Genomic DNA, 21,463 nt, shown 5'->3' with positions numbered 1-21,463 from the left:
TAAATCACATTTTAGTGCCTAAAACAGTACCAAGCAGGTATTGATACTTTATGCTGTCCTTAATTTTTCTCGTTGGCCAAGTTTTGAATCTCCCCAGGTCTCCTATATGTTGAATAAATATGAATGATGAGTGTATTCTCTGGAAAACAGAAGAGAAAAAGAAAATGAATAAGCCATTGAGTTTGTAACATGGAGCTGGAGAGAGAAAAAAAGAACACAGATAGTTTTGAATAGATGTTGGGTGTTTTAAGACTAGAACAGGAGTTGAATGAAGAAAGTAGCTTTTCTCTGGGAAATCATATTCATGTCATAGTTCTAGGAGTTGGTATTTGAGATGGGTGTTGAAGGATAGGCTTTGGCAGATAGATAAAATGAGAGATCTGGTGGGAACAGAACGCAGGTTGAGGGAAGAGCATTCACCAGAGTGCATGTAAAGTAGTTCATTGCCACAACGGAGAGTCTCATTCCAGCCTGATTGAGTAACTAGAGAGCTGTTGAATTGAAGGGAATGACGGGATCAGAAGTGTGTGGCCAGAAGAGGGGTCAGGGTCTGGAGAAACCCCGAAGGAGGTTTGAGTGCTCACCCCCTTTGAGTGTGATTTTCCTTAGTTCCAAAATATTAACAAACACCTGCCAAAGAGGTGGGAATTCTTATTTTCTCTTATTGCTATTTATTTCTGACCCACTGTTACTTCAGTTAATACTTTACCTCATAGGGCTGTTTCCCTCACTTCTTGTAGGTGAAGGAAGGGAGAGATGTTACCTCTCAGTACTGGGCACAAAACAGAAGGTGATTATTGGTCTACATAAAACATGTTTGTGATTTCTAAGACCCAACTCACATTGCTCTCTTTAAAGCAAATGCTGATACATTTTGCTTATGGTTCTATTAGCTAATTCTTTTCAAAGTAAATGTTTTATTTTTAAAAGCACTATTTTTTAAAGAGAAAAAATGTAACTGAAATTTCACAAGTATATTTGCATTTTAGAGTAGAAACAGGTCTGGACAGCGTCATTCTCCCTCATAAACCAGATAAAATAACACTCTAAAAATACATGTGTGGTTGAATTCTGATTCTTTGATTTTCAAGGGTTTTTTTTTTAACTTGTAAAATAACACATGAAAAATCAAAACCATTTTCAAGTGGCCAGTTCACGGACGTTGAGTACGTCCACACTGTTTTGCTACCATCAGCACCGCAGTGTCCATAGAACTTCTTTCATGTTAGAAAACTGAGACTCTGCCCCCATTAAGCAGTAACTCCCCATCCTCTCTCCTCCTAATTCCTGGCAACCACCCTTCTACGTTGCCTCTGAGTTTGACTAAGTACCTCATGTAAGAGGAATCATACCATATTTGTCCTTTTGTGAGTGGCTTATTTCTTTTATTTATTTCTGGCTGGACTAGGTCTTCATTGCTGTGTCCAGGCGTTCTCTAGTTCTGTAATAGCGAGGGCTACTCTCTAGCTGTGGTGTGTGGGTTTCTCATTGCGATGGCTTCTCTTGTTGCAGTTTCCAGGCTCTAGGCACGAGGGCTTAGTTGCCTCAGGGCATGTGGAATCTTCCCGGACCTGGGATCAAACCTGTGTCCCCTGCACTGGCGGGTAGATTCTTATCCTCTGCATGACCAGGGAAGTCCAGCTTATTTCCTTAACTTGACGTCCTTAAGTCTCATCCATGTTGTAGCGTGTGTCAGAATTTTCTTCCCTTTTAAGTCTGAGTACTATTGCTATATATTTATCTTGCCACATTTAGTTTATTCATCCATCTGTAGACACTTGGGTTGCTTCCACCTTTTGTCTTGTGAATAATGCTACTTGGAACATGGGTGTAACAAATGTCTTCCCTGTTTTCAGTTCTTTTGGGTATATACTCAGTCAGGAGAGGAAATGCTGTATCATATAGTTCAATGGTTTTTTAAGAAGCCACTATAAAGGGAGCTTTGAGAAGACCCGTGAATGGTGGACTACATTAATTTTTTAATGTCCTCACTATGTTTTGACTTCCTTATTAACTATTGAGTAGATTTCTCTTCTCCAGTGTTTGCCTAGAGAATGCAAAGTACTTTTCATAGACTTATAACCTAAGCAGAGGAGGGCTTATTAAAAAAAAAAAGATAAAACCAAATAGAGATTAGGTTGGCCATCTTGTGCTTCTTATATCTGCTACAGTCCCTCAGACCTCTGATTGTTGAGGACCTGTAGCCATACACACGGACTAATAGTAGGAAAACTGTTCAAGAAAGTCAAAATCAGTGGTGTCTGAGGATGACCTGGCTTAGATTTCATCAGGACAGCTGGTTGGCTAGATAGTAAGGCTTATAATAATAGGAGCTGATGGATTTCACAGATACTGGGATGAATTTTGAAGAGCCTGATATTTATCCATTCAACGAAAAATTTTTGAGTACTGTGTACACCAGGCACTATAGATACTATGTTGGACAAAACAAGAAAGTCCTTGCCCACGTGGCGCTGACATTCTAGTCAGTGGGTTGTAGAAAGCACAATTGTTTGGCATTGCTGGAGACAGTTAATCGGGGAACATGGGCAGTGTGACCTAGATCACACTAGTGAAAGGTGTGGGGGCACTTAAGGGTTCTCAGTCTTTGGGTTGACCCACATCTTGGAAGAGTTAAAGTATTGCATATTTTTAAGCTATTAAGCAACTCTCACCTGCCCAAGGTCATGCTGCTTGCCTGTCTGTAGAAGTTGAATTTTTAAAACCAAGTATTTGATTTATTTCTCTTGTAATTTGAGCCCTTTGGTTATTTAGTGGGATTAATTTATGCCCATCCTTTTCTCCTGTCCTCAGCCTAGGGGGAAGTGTTATTTACTCCTTGTTAAAGGTTTTGGTCTTTTCTCTTCAGCTCTCGGCAACAGCTTGTTCCTGTGATTTTTCCTGTCATCCTAAATCTTCAGTTTTTCTATTTGTGTTGGCCTTTCCTCTTTAGCATATAAACGTGGTTAGATGTCTTCCTTAAACAAAAAGCAAAATTCCTCTAGTTAACACCTCACACTCTTTTTCACATTGGTAAACGGCCTAGAAAGTAATCTGTACTCCTCTTGGCCTTGTCTTCAGCCTCTACTCTACCCCTTACCAGTCATCACTTAACTTTTTCCCTACTGCTTCAGCAGGGGCTTTTCAGTTCTTACCCCCGCGCCCCATCTCCTCTTTTGTTATTAACATTGGACATTTCTTTCTGCTTCTAAAACTTTGCACCATCTATGTCACTGTTCTCTGCTTCTCTCTCTCTCTCTCTCTGTTCTTTGTCAGGTTTTCACGTGAGCTTCTCTTCCCAATCCTTCCTAAGTATGGACCTCCACTAACACCCGTTTTCTCGCTCTGTCTGCCCTCTCTGCTGGCTTATCTACATTAGTAACCTCAAATGCGGACATCTCGTGTGGGACCTATAACTCCTTCACAGATCTCTCTCTGCACTTACAGACCTTACTTGCCCGCTATCCTGAGTGCTCCCATAGGTACTGTGAACTGATCTCACTTTCTATCTGCTTCTCCACCCGTGACTTTTCTGGGTTTCAATCTCTGTTAATGGCACCATCATTCACCCAATCTGTAAAAGCCAGAACCCTCCAAAATTATTCTAGACTTGTCCTTCCTCCTCAGCTTCACGTCTGATTTGGTCATTCTCCCCAGTTGATTCTTCCTCGTAAATACCTCAGTAAAACATCAGATCGACACCCCACCCTTCCTCATAGCCACTTCCTTAGTTTTGTAGTACCTTGTTGTGGTTTATCTACATTTTTATGATAATGTCCTAACCACTTTCCTTGTGTCCCAACTTTTCATGCCATCTCTCATCTGATCTCTCTAAAATGGTGATCCAAAACATGTCCTCTTTTTTTGCTTAAAATTAATGATTCCTTACAGCTGGCAGAGTATATTTTTGTATGGTGTATTCTTAGCATAGTATAGCAACCCTATATCTGGGCCCTTTGTCTTTCTGAACATGTGCCTGCAACTTTCCCAAAAGTCCTAGAGAACTCTAGCTGCACTGAACTATTTCTAGTCCTTTGTGGTAGCATTTACAGTTCCTTTGGTCTAAAATTTCTCTCTGGCACTTCTTCCCTGGTCTAATGCCTCCTCAGGTTTAAAAAATTAACACGACTGTCATCTCCAGAAAAACTGCCTTGTCCCCCATTCATGGTAGGTTGGGTACTCTTCTACTGGGCCATCAATGAATGCGCTTTCTGTAATACCTCTACACATCATTTCTTTTTGTAAGCTGCCTAAAACTACACTGAATTCCTTGAGTATGGGACTGTATCTTTCATAGATAAATGCCCAGCACCCAATACAATGCCTGAACTTTCTCAACAGGCTTTCAATAAGCCATGAGATTATTCATGTAATTCTTAAAATCTACCAACGTTTGTTTTTTCCATCCTTCCTTTACCTGTCTATTTCAATGGCTTGTTTATTGTTAGCCTTTTATTATGCATTATATACACAAGGAAAAGGGATAAAATTCAGAATCCAAAATTTAATGGATTAATTATTAACAGCCTCTTATTACGCATTATATACACTAGGAAAAAGGTTAAAATTCAAAATCTGTAATTTTTGTTGCTTAGGAACAGCTCTTGGAAGGCCAGGCTCACAGATTGGTTAAACAGTACTCTCAGATGCTAAAATTTTCTGGCTTGTAAATCTTCTAACTAAATATCATCTCACTAGAATTATGTTGATTCCTCTTAAGGGATTCCAGAAGAAGGCAAGAAACGGTCTTAATTATGTTTGAGTAAGCTATTACTTATTAAGTGCTTACTCTAACCGTGAATATTTTCTACGAAAGGTCCAAAATGAGTAAAGACAGTCCCTACCTGGAGTTAAGGGTAGAGATTGACATAGCATAAATCAAATTTAATACTAAACAGACTGAACTAAGTACTGTGTAACAGCAGTAAAACAAAACCGGTGAGCGGGGTATAGAACCAGAAGAGCAGAGCATATTGTTCCTATTCCTAGTCACTTCAACAATGCCATCGTAAAAAGCAGTTTTTGAAACTCTTTTCACGTTGACTTCAGAGTCTTTTATAAAAATATAAACTTTTCTTATTAATGGTAAACTTTAATACCATTATTAAAAGAGAAAAAAAGTAAAATTCAAATGATTGGTATTAACATTTTGATAAATAGCCCTCCAACTATCTTGGTACAGGTACACATATTTTTACATTGAATCATACCACCAACCTTGTTTTATGCCTTTATCATGTTACTCAGTGTATAATGGACACTTCTCCATAAATGTGAAACTTAAAATGCACTTTCCCTTTGATAAGCAGTTGTATTTTTAAAAAATTGAGCCTAAGGAAATAATTAAGAGTATGGACAAAGATATATGATATGTTTCACAACTTAAAAAAAAAAAGAAACAGAAGTAGAGAAGTGTATTTATTCACATAGTCATGTGTATCATAAGGTGAAGAAATCAGTAAAACAATTTGTACAGTATGGTTTCAGTTTTGATCTTAAATTGTGTGTGTGTATACACATGCATAGAAAAAATAGCAAAATATATCAACAAAATTGTGTATCTGGAAGAGGAGTTTCAGGTAGTGTTAAATTTTGTTCTTTTTTGCTTTCTGAGTTTTCCGCTATTCTGTGAAACTTAGGTAACTTGTTTCATTAAAAAATGGTTTTTTGAAACCAAGGCTAATAAGATAAAAAGTTTTATTTTTAAATGAGTTTGATTGATGCTCAGGAAATTTCTTTGTAATCTTTAACATTAGGCTAACTGAATAAGATATTCAACTGGCAATCAAATCTTTTTGAAGGGTATGACATTAAATACTGAATTCCTGTTCCGATTGAGATCTCAGTAAAATAAATTATGGTGTCTTCAGTGTTTCAGGAAATGTGACTGTTTCAAGGAAGGGAGTTCAAGAGGGAGAGGAGTGTATGTGTGTGTAAAAGTATGACTGATTCCTGGAGAGAAAGGGGGCTCAAGATGGAGGGGAGGGTGTGTGTGTGTATGTAAAATTATGATCGATTCCCATTGTTGTACAACAGAAACCAGCAATTTTGTGTACAACTTTACACAAAATTGTAAAGCAGTTATCTCCCAATTTAAAAATGTGTATCAAAAAAAAAGAAAATGTGACTGCTTTATTAAGGTTCAGTTCAGTTCAGTTGCTCAGTCGTGTCTGACTCTTTGCAACCCCATGAATCGCAGCACGCCAGGCCTCCCTGTCCATCACCAACCCCCAGAGTTCATTCAAACTCAAGTCCATTGAGTCGGTGATGCCATCCAGCCATCTCATCCTCTGTCGTCCCCTTCTCCTCCTGCCCCCAATCCCTCCCAGCATCAGAGTCTTTTCCAATGAGTCAACTCTTCGCATGAGGTGGCCAAAGTACTGCAGTTTCAGCTTTAGCATCATTCCTTCCAAAGAACACCCGGGGCTGATCTCCTTCAGAATGGACTGGTTGGATCTCCTTACAGTCCAAGGGACTCAGGAGTCTTCTCCAACACCACAGTTCAAAAGCATCAATTCTTCGGCGCTTAGCTTTCTTCACAGTCCAACTCTCACATCCACACATGACCACAGGAAAGACCATAGCCTTGACTAGACGCACCTTTGTTGGCAAAGTAATGTCTCTGCTTTTGAATATGCTATCTAGGTTGGTCATAACTTTTCTTCCAAGGAGCAAGCGTCTTTTAATTTCATGGCTGCAGTCACCATCTGCAGTGATTTTGGAGCCCAAAAAATAAAGTCTGACACTGTTTCCACTGTTTCCCCATCTATTTCCCATGAAGTGATGGGACTGGATGCCATGATCTTCGTTTTCTGAATGTTGAGCTTTAAGCCAACTTTTTCACTCTCCTCTTTCACTTTCATCAAGAGGCTTTTGAGTTCCTCTTCGCTTTCTGCCATAAGGGTGGTGTCATCTGCGTATCTGAGGTTAGCATATTGAATATCTGAAGTCCAAAGTTAAAATTTTTTTAATTGAAGTATAATTGATTTACAGAGTTGTGCCAATCTTTTTTGTACCAAAATTAAAATTTTAATTGAGAGGCAAATGTTTAAAATTGTAGGTAAAGGTTGGAAGAGACATAAACATCAGTGGGCTGTTCACTTTATATAAAGTTAAATTTGTACGTGTGTCTTGTTCCTAACAGATCAGTCTCTGACGCCATGAACTGGAATAAAGGTGGCCCCGGCACCAAGAGGGGCTTTGGTTTTGGCGGTTTCGCCATCAGTGCTGGCAAGAAGGAGGAGCCCAAGCTCCCGCAGCAGTCCCACAGTGCCTTTGGGGCAGCCAGCTCTGCTTCCGGCTTTGGAAAGTCGGCTCCACCACAGCTCCCTTCTTTCTACAAAATTGGTTCTAAACGGGCCAACTTCGATGAAGAAAATGCGTAAGTGGTAATAATATCTGGTATTTAGCAAGGTTAGTCTTTGAGGTATTCATTCCATCAAAAAAATTGAAGCAAAGAAACCATTTGTTTCTCAAATAATAACATGACTTCTTAAATTGGTTATCTCACTGAATTGCATTGTTTCTAACAAGTTAAATCGTTACGTTCACTCATTCACAAGAAATATAATACTTGTGTGGTCCTTTATTTTTCCTTGTTCCAAAACGGATTTGAGGCCATTGAAACCTAAATATGGCTAAAATGTTTTGTTTAAATTGAATTACTTAATTTACATGGTTTTTGGTGTTCTTCACTGAAGTTTTTTATTTACAGCATAGAAGTTGTTTGGTAAACACAGGCAGTTATCAGAACTGGTAGAGACATAGTTTGACTCAACACCGAAGTCCTTAAAACTGTTAAACTGTTGTGTTGTAACATCTTACAGTGGTAGGAAAACCTCAGATTTTTGCTCACAGTTCTCAGGAACCATATTTACCAGTTACCTTTTGTAGCTTGATTGTCTAATAAAGTGATTGTTGAAAAGCTGGGGTTTGAAAGTTTGAGCTCTAATTCTTTACAGATTTTAAGTTCTTCTTTTTTTTTTTTTGCCAGGTCTAAAGAAATGTTATATTGCTATTATTTCTAGCCTGGTCATTACACTGTTGAGCTTTTTTTTTTTTTTTTAACCTTCAAGATCACAGTTTTTAAAGTATTTAGCAGCATTTTAAAAAATTGGTATATTATTTAGCAATTAAGTTTATAAGTAAGTGTTTAAGATTTAGCAAAGTCCAGGATCATTATTCTAGAGACCAGTTTACCAGCTCAGGGATACATTAAATGAAACTACTGTATAAAGAAATATGCATTTGTGTGTGTGTGTATAGCATATAAGAATGGTTAGAGCTTTTAAAATGAAGACTTGAAATACTTTGAAGTTTAGGCAGTAGTTTTGATCTCTTTAATATTCTGTTGTATTACTCTTTCATTTAATTCTGAGATGAGCTCTAAACAGTATTTTTGTTTTGTTTTAGTGTATAGCTATATCGATATTCTTTTCTGGGATATCTGTTAGAGGGAAAGTGGTACTTTTTCCAGATGTCGAAGTTGTTTTCTGAATACGTAACATAGTATGGTGAGGAAGTGTGGTTCATGTACAGTGTTATATAAGTTTTGAGTGTACAACAGAGTGATTCACAGTTTTTAAAGGTTATTCTCCTTTTATAGTTATAAAATATTGGCTATACTCCTGAGCATTTATTTTCAATTCTAGAAGTTTTTTTGTTGGTTCTTAGAAAATAGCCCAGAACTTCTTAAGAACATCTCTAGCCTTATGAATTTAATATCTAAAAGTTTTTAAAGTGTGGTGAAGAATAAACTAGGCTTTTGATATTTCATACGAAAGTATTTTTCCCATAGCATGTGCTTTAATATTTGCTGTATCTATTCAACAGTGATATGTTGTTGATAATTTTGTATTGAAAACTCATCCCTTTTGACAGAACTAGAAATGTAATTTTTAGCAGACACTACTGAAATGGAGAATCTGCTGTGGTTTTTTTGCTGTATTAGAATTTGGCATATATCAAGTGATACTTAATAATTAAGTCCTAAGCCAAAGGACCAAAATCTCTTTAATGGTAACATATACATACCATAATAAAAATTTTGTTAAATGAAAGAGTCACCCACCCCCAAATTAAACATTCACTTTATCAATCATGAATCTTAATTTTCAGATATTTTGAAGATGAGGAAGAAGATTCTAGTAACGTTGATTTACCTTACATTCCTGCTGAGAACTCACCTACCCGCCAGCAATTCCATTCCAAGCCAGTAGACTCTGACAGTGATGATGATCCCTTAGAGGCATTCATGGCTGAAGTGGAGGCAAGTATCAACTCTGCTACGTTAACATCTTTAGCAATTAGAAACAGGTCAGATTAACCTAGTGCTTTAGTCCTCAGAATTTGTTTATTGGCCCTTTGTTGAGAGAATTTTGCTCTTGTATTCCATAGTTTCTTAAATATACTTCCATGGCCCTGTAGCATTTTCAGAGATGATTGATGCCTAGGAATTTGAACTGTAACCCTTGAACATAGTGGCTCAAGTGTGTGTGTGTGTGTGGTATGTTTTATTTTAATAATTCTTGGTATAGTCTTAAATGGAATGAATACTATCTTACTCAGTCTAGCTTTTATTGAATACATATTTATGTCAGGTAATTAAACTTAAGGAATTTGCTAAAATTACAGATTCTGTATTCCGTACTTTTGGTGTTTATTTCTTTTTATCCATGTTCGTGACCTTGCTGTAGAAAATGAGACTTGTGACCTCTTCCTCCTTAAAACTCTTCTCACTAGGCTTTTTGTGATTTTGTGCTTTTCTCCCATGTCTCTGACTTTTCTATTTAATTACTTTGTATCATGAAGAATTTCAAACACATAAAGTAGAATAATAAGATGAGTTCCCAAATGCCCTTCACCCTGCTTTATCAGGTAACACTTTGGCCAGTCTTTTGTTATCTGACACCTCCCACCCCCTTTTACATTATTTAAAGTAAATCTCCGACATATCATTTCATCTATTGGTATTTCTATGTCTTTAACTCTTAAAAAACAACTACCATGTGATTACACCAAAAAAAAAAGTCCTTACCTAGCCTTGTGACTGTTATCTGTCATTCTGGTGATTCTCTTCCAGTTTCTCATATGATGATTCTGCTACAGTTCTCTTTATTAATGTACTATCTTCAGGTTTTATACATTCCTTAGTGACCTCACCCACTTCCAAAATTAACTTCTGTGTGAATAAATTAATATCTTTAGATCCATAGTCTCTCTTTAGTTTCAGCTCTGCTTTTCTAGAAACATATTGGCTGTTTTTACATGGATGTGTTCCCCTGGTCCCTTTAACTTGTTTTTGTTTTTTTTTTTGGCCCCAGTAAACAGCTTGTGGAATTTTAGTTTCTTAACCTGTGATTAAGCCCTGGCTCTCCACAGTGAAAACACAGTCCTAACCACTGGACTGCCAGAAAATTCCCACAATGGCTTTAATTTCTTCCTTTAAATAGCCCCTCTTTTTTTTTTTTTTTTTTCCAATTTTATTAAGGTATAGTTGATTTACAGTGTTGTGTTAATTTCTTCTGTACAGCAAAAAAGTGACTCAGTAATTGACTGAAAAATTCCATGTACAGAGGAGTCTGGCCGGCTATAGACCGTGGGGCCGTAAAGAGTCAGATGCGACTGAGCATAGCACACAGCACATATACTCATCAAAGATACTGGCCTATACTTTTATTTTTTGGTAGTGTCTTTGTCTGGTTTTGGTTTCAGGGTGATAGTGGCTTCATAGAATGCCTTTGGGAGTGTTCCTTCCTCTGTGGTCTTTTGGAAGAGTTTGGGAAAGATCAGTGTAAGTTCTTTGTATTTTTGGTAGAATTTCCCAGTGAAGCTACCTGGTCCTGGACTTCTGTTTGTAGGGAGTTTTTATTTAATTTCTTATGTTCGATCTGTTCAGTTTACCTGTTTCTCTTCTTCATTTAGTTTTGTTGGGCTGCATGTTTCTAGAAAGCTGTCCATTTCTTCTAGGTTGTTGGATTTGTTGGCATCTAATTGTTCATAGTATTCTCTTACGGCTTTTTTGTTGTTGTTATAGTTGTGATTTCTTCTCTTTCATTTATTATTTGGGTTTTCTCTCTCTCTCTCTCTCTCTTTTTTTTTTTTTTTTTTCTATTTTGCTGTGTGGTATGTGGGATCTTAGTTCCCTGACCAGGGATGGAACCTGTGCCCCCTGTATTGGAAGGCAGAGTCTTAGCTACTGGACTGCTGGGGAAGTCCCCTCTTTTTTTTTTTCCTAGTAACTGATCAAGCATGTTCATGTCTTGCTTCATTTATTTCTCAGAATAACAAAGGTGAATAGGCAGAAAAACTATAATACTTCTTAACTGATAAAAAAAACTCAACCCTAAGATAATTCAGATCACTTCTCCAAACCACATTGGTACTGTGTGGCAGAGCTAGGATGCAAATCTGATTTTTCTTGCTTAGTAGTACTGAGAACTAGCTCTTGTCCAGAACATAGTGCTGCCTTCCTCTCATCATTTGCCAGCTTCTGTCAGTCTTTACAGTATCTCTTATATCTGTTTCTGTTTCCATTATGGTCATCTTCCCCTCTACCTTAACTCTTACCTGTCTAAATTAATTCTCTCCTTTCTTTAGGCTCTCTGCTCTCCTATTCATGTAGTGTACAGCTACAGAGTAATTGGACTGAAGCGTGTTTCTTGTCATATTACTTCTCTTACTCAGAAACTGTCACTTCATTGTTTATGAAGTAAAGTCCTTCTAGATTCCTCAGTTACTTGTTACCTGAAGTCTTCAGCCAGAATTCATCTCTCCTCTGAGGAAGCAGGGGGTAAAAGAATCCAGTAAAGATGTGGTTTTGTTTGGTGTAAACGATGCTTTTTAAAAATAGGAGCCAACATTTTTTAAGATCCGGAGATTTTTGTCTAAAAGATCAGTCTCCTGAAAAGTGAAAAATGTGGCAAGACTGGGACTGCATTCGTGTGTGGCAAAAAACAGGCTGTTGCCGACAAAATAACTGCCTGCTTTGGGCAAGGCAGGCTTTTTCTACTTCACCCATCAGTCCCTATTGTCTTCTTGACACTGAGGCCATCGCTTAGAGCCTTTTACCGTCATATTTGTGTTATAATTTTCTTATAGTGGAGAAGTAGATTTCCTGAGTGTGGGTCTGTTGTCAAATATCCGAAAATAAAACTCAGGACTATGTGTTAAAAGAAAAATTAGACCATGCTTCTTTAGAATATTCGGGGCTTCCTCTGATGCCTCAGTAGTAAGGAATTTATCTGCCAAGCAAGAGATGTGCGTTTGATTCCTGGGTCAGGCAGATCTGCTGGAGAGGGAAATAGCAACCCACTCCAGTATTCTGGTCTGGGAAATCCCATGGACAGAGAAGCCTGGAGGGCTACAGTCCATGGGGTCACAAAGAGTCAGACACAACTTAGCAGCTAAACAAAAACAACTTAGTAAAATGCAAGCAAAACATGTCCGTGTCAGAAGTATAGAACTTTCCTTATCTTGCCTCACTTCATTCATTGTGAAATTGCTACCCATTGAGTATTTTGGGTTTCCCACCTTTGATTTAGAATAAATTACTTTCCAAAGAGTGTATACCTAAAAAGTAGCAGAGCCAGGATTCAACTCCAAAGCCCATGTAAACTCCAAAGCCCATGTTCTTTTTGCTGTATCATTTAGCATCTGAGTTCTTGTGTTGTGTATTTCTGCATAATGCTTACCAGAACTACTCAGAACATACCTGTGCTTTGCAAGATGGTAGCAATTTTGTAAATACAGTGTGTTAAATGATTCTCTCTAGAAGTAAAGGCAATGGATAAATGGTTTGTTTTGTTTGAGATATCATATACATATTGGTTTAGGTTTTTTTTTTTAATCTTCTTGATACATGGACATTTCCCAAAGGGCTGTGTTTCTCATTATTTTTTCAGATCCCTAGTGATGAATTAGAATAAAAATCACCTCTTGATTTTTGAGGTTTAAATTTAGATTTAATTTTTGGTAGTGCAAGCTGGCATAACCCTTTTTGAGTAGGAGTATCCAAGAATGGTCCAGATTCTCTTGCTTGGAATTTCAAGTAGTTGAAGCTGTTTGGAGGTTAAGTCTTTTTGATATAACATCATTCTTGCAGATGTTTTCTGCTGTAGTATCCAAAGGCATTTTGCTGATTTTTGGACAGAGAGATTGGATGTTATCTGATCTTAGGGAGAGTGTTGTTGCCAAGGTATTGCATTAATCCAAATCAAAGAAGTCAGAAAAACTCACATTGCTTTACAACAAAAAACAGTTCGCAGAATGTGTTTTTTTAAAAATGGGAAAACTGCATGTATTTAAGTCCACCCCAAAGGGTTCTGATTTCGTAGATTTATTTGTTGTTTTTCCGTTGCTAAGTCGTGTCTGACTTTGCAACCCCTGGACTACAGCATGCCAGGCTCCCCGTCCTTCACTGTCTCCTGGAGTTTGTTCAAACGCATGTCCATTGTCAGTGATGCTGTCTGTCCAACCACCACATCCTCTGTTGCCCCCTTCTCCTGCCCCCAGCTTTTCCCAGCATTAGGGTCTTTTCCAGTGAGTCAGCTTTTCCCATCAGGTGTCCAAAGTATTGGAGGTTCAGCATCAGTCCTTCCAATAAATATTCAGGGTTGATTTCCAGTAGGATTGATTGGTGGTCTTGCAATCCAAGGGACTCTTAAGAGTCTTCCCCAGCACCACAGTTCAGAACACCAGTTCTTGGGTGCTCAGCCTTCTTCATGGTCCAGCTCTCATATCTGTACATGACTATTGGAAAAGCTGTAGTTTTGACTATACGGACCTTTGTTGGCAAGATGATGTCTCTGCTTTTTAATATGGTCATGGCTTTCTTTCCAGGGAGCAAGCGCCTTTTAATTTCATGGCTGCAGTTTACTTAGTGCTAGGTTTTTCACCCTAAGGGCATTTAGGGCTGGATAGTTCTCTGGTGGGCTGTCCTGTACATTGCCCGATGTTTAGAGGCATCTGTGGCCTTCACCCACTGGATGTTAGTAACAGCTCCCCCCACCCCAAGTTGTGCCAGCCAAAAAATGTCTCCTGATATTGCCAGGTGTCCACGGGGGATAGAATCACCCAAGGCTCAGAACCACCTTTCTAGAGCCAGATACAGAAATCTGCATTTTTTTACTAGCCCCTTTGGTAATTATGGAGAAGGCAATGGCACTCTTTAAAAAAAAAAAAAAGTCAAGCATTTTTGCTAATTTTTCCACACATGGTATATTTGCAGATAAAAACTATGGAATCTGCATATATAGTCAAGTTTTTAGAACATGGGTATTTCTCTCTAAAAAATAATTGTCAAAAAACAATTTGATTGCATCAAAGTGCAGTTGTCAAAATGCATAGCTATAACTGTGATGGTGCTTGTTTGAATCTAAAAATTCTTTATAAAGAAATTTTCCTTTCAGTGTTTTTAGTTGGTGATTCCATACGGCCTTTTGTTTCATTAGGATCAGGCGGCTAGAGACATGAAGAGGCTTGAAGAAAAGGACAAGGAAAGAAAAAACGTAAAGTAAGTTGTTTTCTCCTCCTTCAGAAAGGTTACATGAAAATTGCTACATTATTGCAAAGCCTGTTCCCCCAAAGTTTATAAAGAAAAATTAAACTACACAAATGTCCTGACTTAAAGTTATTACCTTAAATAATATTTTTGTAGGTAATAGAGATGACTGCATTTGCACTCATTAAAAAGCATTCTCTTTGGTATTCAACTGTAAATAGTTTTTAGTAACCACAAGAGTGAATTACACAGGGAAGCAAGAGAGCATCATTACTAGTTTGGGTTCATTTTTCTGAGTTTTGTCCCCATAACTAATATAAATATAGGTTTATGCATATGTGATTGATTTTTAAGATGTAACCATAATTATATACAAAAAACTATGTATATTATTAATAAATAATAAAATCTGATTTGAGGGTGACATGCTTTAGCAACTAGTCAGAGCTTGAAATACTTTATTTTCTAGGAAAGAGAATTCTCCTCTTTCCCTTGCTGAATATACTTTTCCTAAGGCTTTTGCTACCAAGCACAGGCAGGCAGGTTGGACTTTGCCCTCTGCTTGGCAGTCAGTGCTCAGCCCCTCCCAAGGCTCCTGTGCCACACGGAGGGTCTGCCCTCGCTTGGGTGCTTATTGTGTGTTGTGTTCCCTTCCAGCTACCCTCCACTGGTGGTGTTGCTTGCCCTAGGAATAGCAAGTGCTCTAGGGTAGGCAGAAAGTCGGATTAAAAAGCAATGGTTGTGGGAATTAAGCAACTATACTTTCATAGTTCCTGAGAGATGCAAGTGGAGAAGGTCCACTTCTCCACATGAACTGTTTTAGTCCCAGATTTTAAAAAGAGTTGATGTAGTTTTTTTCTCTGGCCCTGAGGATTTTGGCTGAATGCAGTTACTCAGAGCTAAAAACTCTGGGGCACATTAAGGCAGTTGTGACCATCTTTAGTGTATACCAAATGCAGGTGTTCTTCTTGTTTCTGCTTTTAATACAAAATCCTTTTCACAACTGCATTGTGTTTGTTGTGTGGGATATACAAAGCTAGGGCCCTTGGGTATCTCTTCACAAGTTTTTACTCCCTATATGCTTGTTAGTACTGATATATTTGATGTTTCTAGGGGTACCACATCATCCCATTCAAAAGAAATGCAAACTGCAGCTTATAGTGTGAAATCAGACATGCGTGGTGGATGGATGGCTTCCAGTGTGCTTACTGCTACTTTGTTATTGTTAGTGTTGAGAGTTCCTGTCCTGGATGGAATTCAACACTAATGTGCTATAAGTATGGAGCTGGGTATGTGGAACATTTGCAGGGAAGTTTGTTTCTCCGCTTGTTTTTCCAGGGGTATTCGAGATGACATTGAAGAGGAAGATGACCAAGTGAGTTCCTATGCAGTATTTCTATCTTTTACTTTCACCCCACAAAGTCTGTCCTGGGGACAAGCTAGAGCTTGTCTTCACTGAAATGGCCATTCCTGACGTTCAGCAGGGAATGTCATTTGACTTGCTCCTTTTCTACCTGTGTGACCAGTTGGTAATATAAAGATTCATGTGGCTTTCCCCCATGTTGAAGATGGAAATTTTGGTCAAGTACGATATCAAAAACAAAGATGAGCTTTACTCAGCGTGATTTTTTTAAATCCAAAATTAATGTTTATTCTGATAAATCAAGAAGTAGAATAGTGTGGGATCTGCAGACAACCTCTCGTAACACCTAACCTTGACCTGTTTCTAAGGGTTCTGTTTGTGATTCTTGTGTTTCAAGATGGAACATTCGTTAAATGACAGTCCTTTAGTATTTTTTTCCTCATTCAGTTGTGGGATGGAGAGAAGGGACCTAGAATGAGCCCTTTCTAGGTTGGTGACCCTTCTAATCAGTGTCAGCTTCCAAACTTGGATTGGTAAAGCCACAGCATGTGTTCCACAGCTCTCAGCATGGTAGGTAGTAGACACTCCACCCCAGGAAGGCTGTGGAACTGACAGTTTTATAAGTCTTCTGTTAAGCAACCTAAATCACTTTAGGGTAGTAACTGTCTCATTTCCTCTGATTGTCCCTCTGAATACTGCTATTGTTAAAGGAATTGCTAGTAAGAGTCTTATCTTACTGGGTAGGTATGTATACTGTGCAGTCATCTGGTATGCTGTGCGCACTAATTACAGGAGCAAAAATGTTCTGTTATTCTTGGGTATGATTATAATCTTGTGCTTTCCTGCAGGAAGCTTATTTTCGGTATATGGCAGAGAATCCAACTGCTGGTGTGGTTCAAGAGGAGGAGGAAGATAATTTGGAATATGATAGTGATGGAAATCCAATTGCACCTTCCAAAAAAATCATTGATCCTCTTCCTCCCATTGATCATTCAGAGGTACGGTATTGCTGAATTTGACTCTTCTTTCAAGCTGATACAGTTTTCTCTTTCAAGCTGATGCAGTTTTCTTCAGCTTTAATATTTACGTTTTCCCAATATCAGAGTACTCCTCTGATTCGTACTCCTTATTATGTCATGAGAATATTTCTTTGGAATTTTGTCATATTTGCCAAGTGATTGAATCAGAAGGTGACTGAATGGTTGAGACTTTGTAGCCTGTACTATTCAAGGTACAGCTGAGTCTCTTGCTCACATTCAGTTTTAAGTGAAGAATTGTATTCAAGCAATTGTACTTGTTTTCCATACCATCACTTACCATCTTCCTTTCACTGTGGGTCCCTGGACCTGCATTTGCTTTTTAATTGCTGTAAATCTTTACTATTTTTCCCAGATCTGGGGCAGATGAAAGGCTGTTCTTAAATCAGGAAAAGGAAATGAGGATATCAGTGTACTCACTTGGGGGAAACAATCAGTATTTCATCCAGGTTAAATATCAGATTAGAGCTTGCATGCCCTAGTGATTCTAGATCTAGAGCAGTGGTTTTCAGAGTGTGGTCCAAAGACACCTAGAAGGGTCTTTGCACGGAGTCTACAGAGTCAAAAGAGTTTTCGTGGTAATGCTGAGGTGATTTGCCGTCTTCACTCTGTCGGCATCGGCACTGATGGCTGAAGGCAATGCTGATACCTTAGCCTGAATCGGGACAGTGGCGCCCGTTGTCCCAGTGGTCACTGCCTTCTTCCCTGCCTGACTGTCACAGTACCGAAAATAGAAGCCAGCTTCACATCAGTATCCTTGATGAAACAAAAATTATTTAATCTTGACTCTTACATTACTCTTACATTCCATGTGACAAAATGGGAAAGGGCAGGTAAACATTTTTATTGCGTGCCAAGATATGACAGTTGTCTCAAGGAAAGACACTTAGGTGTTCAAGTTGTGAACTGAGCTGCTGCTAAGTCATTTCAGTCATGTCCGACTCTGTGCGACCCCATAGATGTCAGCCCACCAGGCTCCCCCGCCCCTCGGATTCTCCAGGCAAGAACACTGGAGTGGGTTGCTATTTCCTTCTCCAATGCAGGAAAGTGAAAAGTGAAAGTGAAGTCACTCAGTCGTGTCTCTTAGCGACCCCCATGAACTGCAGCCCACCAGGCTCCTCCATCCATGGGACTCTCCAGGCAAGAGTACTGGAGTGGGATGCCATTGCCTTCTCCCGCTAACTGAGCTAGCTGCTTTTTTTTCATGGGACACCATTTTCAATTGAGAAAATGAATGGCATATCAAGGAAAACAAAAGTGTCTCTTGTCAGTGATAGAGACTCAAGTTTTCATGCAGAAATTAGAATTTGGGACACTGTATTCATCACAGTGAGTTTGACAGCTTCCTCCCTTCCAAGTACTAACCAGGCCCGATCCTGCTTAGCTTCCAAGATCAGACGAGATTGGGTGCTTTCAGGGTGGTGGCTATAGGTGACAGCTTTCTAATCCTTAAAGTCTGTTGATAATCAGCCATGAAATGTGTATTTTTTTAATTACGCAGTGAAATGTCTTGGATGATCTTCAAGCCATCTCAGTAAACCAGTATTTTCAGAGAGCAATGCATGATGTTACAGAATCATGCATGAGTAAAGGCCCCATTCAAAGTGCAGGATAGACCCATGAATTATAGTGTGACAAAATGTGAAAGTTCGTCCATATGGTTTTGGATTACACAATGAAAATAACCTTTAAGAAATGTGCACCTGTCAAGGTTGAGTGTAGTGTCAAGAGTAAAAGTCTGCAAGCATCTGAAAAGGTTATTAATAAATATTCTTTTTCCCTTTTCCACCTACATATCTTTGGGAGGCCAGGTTTTCTTCCTTGGCTTTAATCAGAACAACACATTGCAACAATTTGAATGCAATAGAAAATATAAGATTTGGAAAAATGTGAGGTAGTATTATAAAATAAAAGTTATCTTTAATAAAGCATATATGTTAAAGTGTCATGAGGTTTGTTATTTTAACATGAATTATAAATTTAAAAATTTTCTTATTTTTAATACAATAAATAACACTAGATAATAACCATTTTTAAAATGAAATCTCATTGTATTTCTGTTAAGTGTAGAGGGTACCTGAGACCAAAAAGTTTGAGAGCTACTGGTCTAGACTAGAGTGTGGGTTATATTCAGTTTTTTAGATTTTCCTTTTGCGCAGCTGTTAACCACTTAAGCAGTTGGCATTTTACATGTGGCAAATGAAGCTACATAAATGAAATCTATTTGGGAGGCTGCATCCGTGATAAAGAGTGAAAATATAATAAGGAAACAAATACAAGTATTTGAAATAGTTGTCTAATAAGATATTTGAGATACTTGACAGAGTATTCAAACTTCATCCTTGCCTGGGGTTTATCCCATAGTTGTCCTAATGTAATGAGAAGTCTGCCAGGAGAGACCAGAAATGAAGAAAGAATACCCTTTCTTCACATTCTTCTTTTTTTTTCCCCTCTTGCTTGGAAACCAAAGGAGAAAAAGTGTGTGTGTAAAAAAACTTCGATATTTGTAGATTTTTGTTAAGACAAAAATTGTTACCCTCATAGAGCTTCTGTTTTGATAAGAGAACTGAAGAAAAGGGCTTGGTGCAGCATTGTGGGGAGCGTAATAAAAGGTCATGTTAATAATGCTAAAGGAGAACTTAGTTCTTTCTCTTTGTTGATGGTACCATAGAACGATAATTAATTTTAAGCTGTATCTAGAATTATGAAATTTTTGACCACCTATCAAAGGCTTAAGTTCTCCTTAAAAAAAAATAGATTTATTGTAGACATATCATGTCAGAAAGAGAATCATTTAGCCAGATTCATATGTGGTGATATGCTAGTGTTTCATTTTCTTGGTACAGTAAGCTATGAAAGGAGTAGCAGAAACGACTTCTTCCCTCTTTGGAATTGGAAATGCCTGACAGTACATTTTTTTAAAGTTAACAAAAACATTTCCATGTTTTTAAAAAGAATGGAACTCCTTAGAAATATTATCAGAGGCCTAGATCTAGGTGAACAGCTTACCGGAAAGCATATTTAAATGTTACAGGGTGGAATATCTGAGTCCTTTGGCATTAAAGATTCCTTAGTCTGCGTCAAGGCTGTTCAAACAGGAATGGGAAAAAGTTCTGGTTATACTTTGAGGATTTGTGTCATGAATAAGTGAATTCCTTTTTTCTCTCTAGCTGGTTATGGCTTTACTTGTATAGTATTTGTGAAAGGTGATTTTGCAGTAAAATCAAACTTACAGGATCGAATCTTGAATTCTAGACTAACTTTGAATAATTGGACCTGCAGATTGACTATCCACCATTTGAGAAAAATTTTTACAATGAACATGAAGAGATAACCAACCTCACCCCACAGCAGCTAATAGATCTCCGGCATAAGCTCAACCTTCGGGTAAGTCAGCTAGTAAGGCAGAGATTCATATTAATGTTAATTAGTTCAGGGTTAGTATTATTGCTTATCCATACTGAAATAATCTTAAATTTCTTCTCCCAAAGTCCCTGAACTGTCTTTGATAGAGTAATAATTAGACCCCTTGGACTCTGTCTTGATTTTACTGTTTTAGTTTTACAGCTGTTTTAGGATAGGATTTTTTTTATTTGATGTATACACATGAGTTGCTATATGTATGTGTTCAGTCAACTTTGTGTAGTTTTTTTTTTTAACTGTGTGTTGTGTTGGAACAATAGGTCATATGACCTTAAAACTAATCAGTAAGTGTTTCTGATTGCCATGAGAGCAATGTGCTAATTAAGAACTGTTTTGGGTGGGCTAAAGGCAAGTGGTCCCCATCTTTAGAAAGAGGAGACAAGATTAACTAATGTGAACAATATGGGAAGTCTTAAAATATTTCAAGATTAAGATGCACTTGCTTTTCACATTATATACAGCCGAATTTTCTAATTAGATGAAGAAATTAACAACTTTACAAAATATGCATGCACTAATATCAGAATAATAGTTTTAGACTGTCCACTAAAAAGCTTTGGGTTGTACCTTGACCACATTTGTTTAAGGTGCTGCTAGAGATTAAGTGAAACGTACGGATAGTACAATGATGTCTGCTCTGGTGTGGACAACTTTTTGGCCATACCAGTTGCTACGTGATGTTTGAACTTGTTTCCTGAGGGGTAGGTGGTTGAGTGGTTTTGTGTGTGTGTGTACATAACTTGTCTGTTTTCAAAGAAGTACCCCTTAAAAAAAACTTTTAAGTGAAACGCTGATTGGAAATAGCAGCATTGCCCCAGAAGCATTGAAAGCTTAGCACTGTTGGAGTCAGCATGGAGGTGGAGCCCCATTCCTCACCTGGGTACAGTTCAGACACTCAGACATTTGGCAGTGTCTGCATCTGCGCTAAGCAGGACACTGTCTCTCCAGGCATGACTGAGATTGGAGCCAGTAGATAGTATCTGTATAACCAGTGGGTTATAGGTGTGTCTGCATTTGGAGCTCATTTGCACTCTATTTCTAGGGTAAATTTTATTTTTTCTACCACTTGGTTAATAGTTATACACATGGAAAAAATAGATTGACTTTTTCCAGTTTTTTTGAACCTGACTTCTTTTTATT

General features: G+C 38.1%; 1 protein-coding gene across 2 annotated transcripts in view; it reads left to right on the top strand.

Moving 5' to 3' along the window:
• The window catches only part of DDX42 (DEAD-box helicase 42), a 36,099-nt gene that overhangs the window by 2,924 nt on the left and 11,712 nt on the right, over window positions 1–21,463 (top strand). The window contains exons 2-7 of one of the 2 annotated variants that reach the window (XM_006041623.4): window positions 7,145–7,381; window positions 9,118–9,268; window positions 14,451–14,512; window positions 15,839–15,875; window positions 16,712–16,861; window positions 20,183–20,287. In XM_006041623.4, the coding sequence (XP_006041685.1) occupies window positions 7,161–7,381; window positions 9,118–9,268; window positions 14,451–14,512; window positions 15,839–15,875; window positions 16,712–16,861; window positions 20,183–20,287 (726 nt within the window). In that variant the 5' untranslated portion in view covers window positions 7,145–7,160. Of the gene's footprint in view, window positions 1–7,144; window positions 7,382–9,117; window positions 9,269–14,450; window positions 14,513–15,838; window positions 15,876–16,711; window positions 16,862–20,182; window positions 20,288–21,463 lie in introns of those variants that run through there. The other variant, XM_025279844.3, reaches the window with a different exon arrangement.

This window comes from Bubalus bubalis, chromosome 3 (assembly GCF_019923935.1).
Source record: "Bubalus bubalis isolate 160015118507 breed Murrah chromosome 3, NDDB_SH_1, whole genome shotgun sequence".
Classification (NCBI taxonomy): domain Eukaryota; kingdom Metazoa; phylum Chordata; class Mammalia; order Artiodactyla; family Bovidae; genus Bubalus; species Bubalus bubalis.
This window is presented reverse-complemented; position numbering and strand designations above follow the sequence as displayed.